General features: G+C 53.2%; 1 protein-coding gene across 1 annotated transcript in view; it reads right to left on the bottom strand.

Annotated features, from left to right (window-relative positions):
- MACF1 (microtubule-actin crosslinking factor 1) overlaps positions 1–8,969 on the bottom strand; it is a 166,058-nt gene that overhangs the window by 19,516 nt on the left and 137,573 nt on the right. Inside the window, 13 exon segments of the mRNA XM_009882791.1 lie at positions 1–34; positions 360–488; positions 854–1,051; positions 1,210–1,365; positions 1,473–1,646; positions 1,753–1,854; positions 2,577–2,678; positions 2,788–2,910; positions 3,903–4,129; positions 5,258–5,489; positions 6,621–6,629; positions 7,872–8,075; positions 8,681–8,899. The exon segment at positions 1–34 is cut by the window's left edge and continues 28 nt beyond it. Of these exon segments, the coding sequence (XP_009881093.1) occupies positions 1–34; positions 360–488; positions 854–1,051; positions 1,210–1,365; positions 1,473–1,646; positions 1,753–1,854; positions 2,577–2,678; positions 2,788–2,910; positions 3,903–4,129; positions 5,258–5,489; positions 6,621–6,629; positions 7,872–8,075; positions 8,681–8,899 (1,909 nt within the window).

Genomic DNA, 8,969 nt, shown 5'->3' with positions numbered 1-8,969 from the left:
CGTCCTCCTTGGCTTTCAGCTGGCTGTACAGCTCCTGCGAGGGAGGCACCACCGAAACGTCAGATGAAGGAAGAGCCGAGAGAGGTGGGGGGCAACAGCTCAGTGCGACTCGGGGTGACGAGAAAATTAGGTTCAGGGCGGGCAGCAAAGCGACAGCAGTGCGTCACTTTGAGCAGAGAAAGGCGGTTTAAGCGTCGTGACGCTCGTCCCAGGCATCGAGCGCAAGATTATCAGTCAAAAGAGAGCTGAGAAGCACTCTTCTTCCCATCAGACACAGAAGGGAGACGTTTGGATGCCGATATTTGACAGACAGGAGCTTGCTGAATGAAAAGCACTAAAAATCTCTCCTAAGAAATTACCATGTGGGCATTGAGTTGTTCCCGGGCAGTTTCTGGCAGACCTCCTGTGGGTTTCGATGCCGACAATTGGCTCTCCATCCTCGTTAGCCACAGGAGGAAGTCTTCAATCTCACCATGGAAACCCTGGGCCTGTTCGGGAACATATAATCGGCCACGGATCAGATGACATCAGCCACCATTGATCACGAGCCAGGGTTAACGCTGTGTTTGCTTCAAAACCAGATAAAGAGGCAGAGCTGGATGCACCAGCGCGTTAAGGAGGGTTTTACATGATATATCCTTAACGGCGCGGGTGGGCCCGGTCCCTGCCGTGCTCCCGGGCAGGCGCCGAACCACTCCAGGACTAAGAGTTATGTGAAAAACGTGCATTAAAAACCATCTCAGTGCCTCTCTGACTCTTCCCCCCCTTCACTTGCCCCCAAAGCGAAGGGGGAAGCGGACCCTCAGCAGCAATCCACTGCACCGGGAGGGTACCCCCGAGGCATCTCCCCGACCTGCTGGAGCGTGGACTGGAGCTGCTGCTCCCTCTCCTCCGTCTTCTGCAGCACCGACTCCCAGCACGAGTTCAGCTTCTCCAGGCGGTTTCGCAGGCTGCTGGCGTCGTCCCCTGCGCTCGACTCCAGCAGCTCGTTGCCTGCTTTATTCACCGTCTCCACAGTCGCTTGGTGGGCCAGGACATCGTTCTTCAGCACCTACAGGAGATGGGTTGGGCAAACGTTGGACACCTCTCTACAACCCCCTGTTAATTCCTGCACGGTCTGATGGACTCGAACCACCTCAAACCCTTCATGAGAAATCAAATCCTGCCGTGGGAAGAGACTAAAAATGGCCCTGGAGTGGGAGTACTCACATGGTGCTTCGCAAGTTCAACCTCGATGACTTTTGGGTCTCCATTGATGGGTTTTTGCGCGTCGAGCAGCTCCTCGGTGTGGGTCAGCCAGGCCATCAGCTCCGCCAACGCGTGCTGGAACTGGCCGAGCGCCAGGAGAGCGGCTTCCAACTTATGCTGGGCAAGGACAGGGATGGAAAAAGGAAAGTTTAAGTCAGGAAGCAGGTGGAGCATCCCAGCGAGTTTCAACCCCGCACTTGCGAGAGCCCAGATCTTCTCTCTACCTGTCTGTGAGCAATTTTCTCGCCCAAATTCTCCCAGAGATGTTTCAGCTCTGTCAGTGGTTCCTTTATGATGTCTCTGTCTGTCTCATCCGTAGCTTTTTTTAGCATCAGTTCACCTTGGTGATTAAGCTTTTCCATCTCAATCTGCTGCTGGTAAACCTCCATTTTAAACTCCTGCCAAAACAAGCAGGACAAAAACCAGAACAAAATGAATCACTGGAGCGTGAGCCCTGCGATGCAAAGCAAGCACGGGAGAACCGGTCCCGCTCCGCCCGCGTACCTTCATCTCGTTCATTTGCTCCTTAACCGTGTTGAGGTCAGTGCCGACAGGAGACATGTTGCAGAGTTTGATGACGGCGTTATCCAGCCAGTCAAACATGGCCTGGAAGGAGAGAAGACACCGTGAGCAGAGGCAACGGCAAAGCGTGCTCCCCCCGCAGCCGGTTGGGGAAACGGGGCTGGTGCCTCCATCATCCCGCAACCATGAAACTTGGTCTTTCGGGGCAGAGGTGCCCACTTGGCCAGCACACGCTTTCGCAAGTTCCTTCCTCCCCTTCTCCTGCTTCCAAGAGAAGGACTTGACGGCAGCCAGGCTCATCCTGCCACTTCGTGTGGAAATGAAGAGATTTGGGGAAGACAAATGCAGTCAAATATCTGCTTTTCCTTGGAGCTGGTTGTTGAGCTCAGGCTCTGACACAGACTGCAAACACTCGCCCAGCCTGGCGAGGTCACGCTGTAAGGCAGCACAGCCTTCTGGCGTGTCAGCCACTCCTCCCAGTTTTGTGTCATCAGCAAACTTGCTGATGGTACACTCTATCCCTTCATCCAGATCATTGATGAATATGTTGAACAAGACTGGGCCCAGTACTGACCCCTGAGGGACACCACTTGTTACTAACCTCCAACTAGACTCTGCACCACTAACCACAACCCTCTGCGCTCTATCTGTAAGCCAGATAGTAAGATAAGTAAGTAAGTAAGATAAGATAAGATAGTAAGATATCTGTAAGCCATTAGTGCAAATCCCAGTACAGCTCCAGGGAGAGGACTCGCAGCGGTGTTCCCAAGGTCCACCCACCCCACACAAACAGCCCTGTCTCTTACTTGAAGCGTATCTTGGTACTGCACAGCCGACTGCATGGCTTCTTCCAGCTTCTCCAGCCTCTCCTTCCACGTTTTGTTCAGATTTTCCCATGCGTTGTTCATCTGTGGAACACAAGGTTGCCCACGAAATTCGTTAGGCTCTTCTACCAGAGCTCCCACTTGCTCCTACCTGATTTTATCGGAAGGAGGGAGAGGCAGCTGCTTTTCCTACCTCATCAATGCTCTTCTTCACTTCTGGTTTCTCTGTTTCGCCACAGGCAAAAATTAAATCAGTTCCAAGGAGTCGGATGAACTCCAGCTCTTCGTGCAAGCCGTCCGTCTCCTCTTTAATAGTCTGCAGGTAACACAGTGACAAAAGAAAAATGGTTATTATTAAATGCTCTTCTAAAATTGCCCCATCAACAGGAGAGCTAAAGCACGGAGAGTCCTCCCTGCTCTGGTGTCCTCAGCCCGGCCGACAGCCTGACGCCAGACCCCAGGACCAGGTTACGCCGCGAGCAGATGGCCGTCCTGCCCACCAGCGTGGCCACCACCAACCTGGTCTGCTCTCACCTCTGGCCACTGTGGCAGTGTCACTGTTTTGGAGGAACTAAAATAAGAACATCTCTATTTAGCTCGACGTGTGCCTGAACCGCCGGGCTGAAGGAGTCGTTTACAAGAGATGTACTGTTTACAAGGAGTGTTTTTGTCAATACAGGATTTAGTTTTTGAGACTCAGAAGTTGCAAACCGAAGTCAGAAGGGTTATAAAAAGGAAATAACAAGGACAAACTTAGCAAAGCATGAAGAAACATCCCTGCTCTCCCAAGGTCCGAGTCAAGTCAAACCCACCTGAAGCGGATTTCACCGCTTATTTGAAACAACCAACCACCACCACACACACCCAAGCCCATCCAGCTTCACACTTATCTCCGCTCTAACCAAAATCTAACTCCACGCTTCCCACGCTAGACAGCACTCGGATGTCTTCCACTCAGCCTGGGAGCCGAACCGTGCAAACTTCCACATCGCTCAAAACAAATGGGCACACAACTCTGACCACACGCTTGATAAGTTTCCCAAAACAGTAGCAGATAAAGCGATTTAAGCATCATTTCCTCGTCTGGAGCAGGGGGTGGTGGCGGTGGGGAGGGATATGTGAAATACACTTCTGTTTTTTCCCTTGCAGTTCCAAATCGCGACGGAAATACCATTTTGTAATCCGACTGCCTACAAAACTGTTTTACAGCCACTTCTGGCCACGCTCATCTCTAAGATCTACCCCAATTTAGCTTACAAGCTGGGAGCAGCCACGTTCCATACAGGGGTACAGCCCCACGGTCCTCACCTCTGCCGCTTCCACCTGCTGCTTGATGATGGAGGGGTCAATGCCTGGGCTCTCCAGGTCGTGAACGATGTCCTGCGTGTCTTTGATGGTAGTCAGGAGGGCTGCCATGTCGTACCAGAACTTCTCTGCGAGTTCCAGGACGTCAAGGAACTTCATTTCACGTTCTTCTGCTCGAGCTTTGATGTCTTCCCAGAAGAAGACCATCTGATCCAACTTATCCTGGATTACTAAGGAACGAAAGGAAAACATTCAGTGAAGAAGGAAACCTTTCCACAACTCGAAAGCATTCTGCAAACACTTTCCACTTAGAAACAGCCAACAGAATATTCAAATGGGAATTAGAGATGACCAGGACCATCAGAGCATTAACTCAGAGATACTGAGGGACATGAGAAACTCCAGCTTGCAGAAATAAAGCCTTTATTAATGTGCAGGCAAGCTCAGGGCGAATTTGCCCACACACTCTCCTCCAACGAACCTCTGTTCTGGCCACCTCTAGCGTGAAGTCTACGCTCACTCAGTCCACGAGCTGGCTGTTGAGCTGCCAAGAAAGGTGCCAATTAGTGCCAATCGTGGTGACAGGTCTTTTTGTGCTGGGGATGTTCCTTCCCTCCACTAGATGCTGAATCGACACCAACAAATCCTTTCACAGGGGCCACCAACGGTTGCCACAAGAGACCAGCTCAGGGTGATGGCTCAGCTCGGCTGAGCTCAAACTTCTGCCTGAGCAGCCACAAACACGTCTTTCTGCTCTGGCTGATACCACCCTGTCTGCTCCAGATGGAAGAAGGCACCAGATATCTGCGTGCAGAGGACTCATCCTTCCTCCTAAGGCCAGGAGATCCTCTGCAATACACCCCTGGGACACCAAAGTCTCCCCGATGGTGATGGCGCCGTGGTTTCACAGAATCACAGAATTTTCAGAGTTGGAAGGGACCTCTAGAGATCATCTAGTCCAACTCCCCTGCTAAAGCAGGACTGCCCAGAGCACATCACTCAGGACTGCATCCAGGCGGGTCTTGAAAATCTCCAGAGAAGGGGACTCCACCCCCTCCCTGGGCAGCCTGTGCCAGTGCTCTGTCACCTGAACTGTAAAGAAGTTCTTCCGTGTGTTGGAACAGAACTTCCTCTGTTCCACCTTGTGCCCGTTGCCCCTCGTCCTGTCACTGGGAACCACTGAGAAGAGTCTGGCTCCATCCTCCTTCAACCCACCCTTTAGATTTTTTTAAGCAATAATAAGGTCTCCCCTCAGCCTTCTCCTCTCCAGGCTAAAGAGTCCCAGCTCTTTGGGTAGGAGAAGCTGGAAAGTGCCACCAGTCCAGCAAGCACCTCCTGTTAAATCCACCTAGAGATACCTTTTGCTGCCAGGTCCTTGTCCGTTCCCTGCGATCGCCCGATCAGCTCTTCCCCGCGGCGTTTCAGAGCCTCGAAGGAGGGCTGCAGCTTCTCCAGCTCCACCGTGGCATTTTTGTTCTCGCTGATGCACTCCCGGATCTTGTCGACCTCGGCGGGGATGAGGGGCGGCATGCGCAGGCGGGAGGAGAGGCTCTCCAGCGTCTCCAGCATGGGCTCGATCTTATCGTGGAACTGGAGAAGAGCAAATCCATTAGGGCGGGCGAGATGAGATTAAGCACCGCGGCGTCGCTCCCTGCGTGCGCAAGAGCCCTCAGCGCAGCGCCCAAGAAGAAAAAAGAGAGGACAAACATCGCCTGCAACAGCAGTTAACCCCGCAGCCTCCTGCGCACGCCTGCCTCTGCCTCCCTGCGCCGCCAGCAGCCCCGGGCCACACCAGCTCAAACCATCCATCAGCCACACGGCCCCACCGAGCAACCGCGAACCAAACACGGCGGCGACCTGTCACCGGATTCAACCCTATAAAACTCCTTTTTTTTTTTTCTTTTCTTTTTTTTTTTTTTTCTTGGTTTTTGACCGCCGCCCCGCTGCTCGCGGAGGAGCAGTGAGGTGAGAAAACCCCATCCCGGTTGTTTGAGCGTCAGCGCAAAGACGATGTTGGGAAAGAGCCCGTGTTTGGTGCTGATGGAAATCTCCGCGGGGTGCGACGCCGGCAGGAAACCCACCCCGGCAGGGCCAGCGGGAGACGGTGGAAGGCTGCATGCACACAGGGAGGAGCGAGGTGCCGCGGAGCCGGGGTTTCGCCAAAAGCAGGACCAGAAAGCCAAGAGTGAGAGAGGGAGGGGGGGCTCTAGCAGGGTTTATCGCTATTCTTTTGGAAAAGAAAAGTCAACTTTGGCCTTAAGGATCCCAAACCGTCTCTGCTGGTGAGAAGGACAGCTCTGCGCTCTGGCTGCCAGCTCAGGTCCCTCTCGGCGGGACACCGGCCGAGTCGCGGGCTCTGAGAGCAGAGAGGAGAGGGGCGCCCGGTGCAAAGTTGATCGGAGCCGCGTTGGCTCAGCCAACAAAGCGGGAGCAAACCGGCAAGTCCAGCGTGAGCAGAAAGCTCTGTGCATCGGTGCAAACCGCTCCGAAAGCAAAACCTCTGCTTTGCAGGAAGCATTCCCAGCGGAAGCCGGCCACGGCTGAGACCAGGCAGCAACGCAACGAAAGCCATCTCAGAAACGTGATTTCAAGGCCCCCCGAGAGTTAATTTTTAAGCATGTTCTGTTGAGCTGTGCGTGGACCAGAAAGAAAAGTCTGGGTGTAAAGTAGAAACAGCCCAAAGAAAGAGCGTAAATGAAGATGTGTGGTGGCGGGGCTTACCTCCGTAATCTGCAATGGTGGGACGCAGTCAACACAAGAATGAAATGGGACCATGTGGGGAGGACGGGCACAGGCAGCAACACACACAGATAACACATTCCACAATGGGAGTGAGAGATGAGACGGGAGGGGGATGCGGGGGGGGGGAAAAACTCGGAGTTAATACAAGTGCAAACCAAGAGAAGTGACTACACAATACAGGAAAAAAAAAATAAATAAACACCCAGACGTGACAAAAACCAACTGTGCTACAGTAACACAGGGTGAAACGAAACGTAACTAGGGGTCGTAAACCCTCAGCAGCAGCAAACTCTTCACCCCCTTTCTGGACTTTAGCACCTACAGCCTCTGCCCTTCCCTGCGTATCTCTGCTCCTGCAGTCACCGACCTTCTCCGGCGATGCCCAGACCCCGGAGATGACCATTAACTCTCCCACACAAAGGATCCCGTGTGGACGTTCGCTGCACACACAGCTTATCAGAAATGAAACTTATCTCTCCGAGCTCTTTAAAGAGCCTCTCTGGGCCCTTCCAACCTTGGGCGGGTGCCAAAACAGCCCCTTTGAATGAACATCATTACTGAGGCTGTAAAAATTTATTACCCTATTTACTATGTCAAGATTCAACCGCTTTCACCCCTCCTTTCGCAGCCAGCGCTGAGCGGCAGGAAACCACCCTGGAGGTGTCTGACCACGCTGTGCCTTATTAAAGGGGTTTACAGTTGTAACACTCAGAATAAAACCACGTTTCAAAGCACGCGGCTTCCCCAGGGGACTGCGAGAAGACGACTCGGCTCCTTCGCATCCCAGCGTACCTGGGTGGACTGCGAGACGGCTTCGTCCAGGGCGAGAGCCCGCTGGCACACCTCCTCCTTGATTTTGGCGTACATGGCCTCGGCCGTCGAGTATTTTTTCTGCACCATCTCGCCTTCCTCGGGGTTGAGGTCCTTGAGCTGCGGTCCGATTTTCAGCAGCTTGTCGATATGAGGCTTATGTTCAGCAATGGACTCTCTCAGTTGCTAAGGAATAGAAGGGAAAAAAAAAAAAAAAAAGATATTTTTTTACAAATCTATTGAAAGCCGCTGCCTATTTATTTCACGCAACACTCCAAGAGCAGCGATCGTATCTGGTAGCGAACTCCCACCACCGATTTCTTGACCCAACATCTGCCAAGCACATGGCGCTCGGCTCTTCCTAACATGGCCACGGGGGACTGCGAGAAGACGACTCGGCTCCTTCGCATCCCAGCGTACCTGGGTGGACTGCGAGACGGCTTCGTCCAGGGCGAGAGCCCGCTGGCACACCTCCTCCTTGATTTTGGCGTACATGGCCTCGGCCGTCGAGTATTTTTTCTGCACCATCTCGCCTTCCTCGGGGTTGAGGTCCTTGAGCTGCGGTCCGATTTTCAGCAGCTTGTCGATATGAGGCTTATGTTCAGCAATGGACTCTCTCAGTTGCTAAGGAATAGAAGGGAAAAAAAAAAATAAAAAAGATATTTTTTTACAAATCTATTGAAAGCCGCTGCCTATTTATTTCACGCAACACTCCAAGAGCAGCGATCGTATCTGGTAGCGAACTCCCACCACCGTTTTCTTGACCCAACATCTGCCAAGCACATGGCGCTCGGCTCTTCCTAACATGGCCACGGCTCGGCACGTGCCGGCACATCGCCCGGCACGGGTCCTTCCCTGGCACGGCTGGCTCCTGACCCTCCGCACAGCCCTACAGGGGGGCACACCGCTGAGAAAACTCGTTTTGCAGCTCTCTACCCTAAAAGCACAAAGCAGTTTTCCCTGCCACAATCAGGCAGGAGATCCCAGGCTCCCTCGGGTGCAATCTGTATTTTAGCAAGAAGTGCTCCAAGTAGCGATTTCCACATGGTACGCTCACGGCACGCTTCTATTACCCAGGCAGGATCCCCAAAAAGAAGAGAATGGGGGGAAAAAAAAAAAATAATCAGGAAAATTCATAAAAAAATGTGCTCTCGCCCCTGTGAGCGCTGCATCTCTTTTAAGGCAGAGGAACTGATGGTGCAGGAGGTGCAAACGCCGCGTCCTCTTACCCTCATGTCCTCCTGCTGCTGCTTGAGCTGCTCGTGATCGATGGCTGGCGGGGGCAGTTGGGAGATGAGGGCTTGCGTCTCCTCGATCCACGGGTTCAGCTCCTCGTAGGTCTCCCAAAACTGGTTGACCAGGACCTGGGCGCGCTCCAAGCGAGCGTAGCGCTCCGAGTTGAGCTGGCTCACGGCTTCGTACTGCTGCACCAGGGATTCGGTTTTCTCCTAAAAAGAGAGGGAGGAGGGCAATAGGGAGGGGTGGGAAAGGGCCCAGGAGAAGCGCCAGCTGCACGCC

Source organism: Charadrius vociferus, unplaced genomic scaffold (assembly GCF_000708025.1).
Source record: "Charadrius vociferus isolate BGI_N301 unplaced genomic scaffold, ASM70802v2 scaffold783, whole genome shotgun sequence".
Taxonomy (NCBI): domain Eukaryota; kingdom Metazoa; phylum Chordata; class Aves; order Charadriiformes; family Charadriidae; genus Charadrius; species Charadrius vociferus.
The sequence above is the reverse complement of the archived record's forward strand: the minus strand, read 5'-3'. Positions and strand labels throughout refer to the sequence as shown.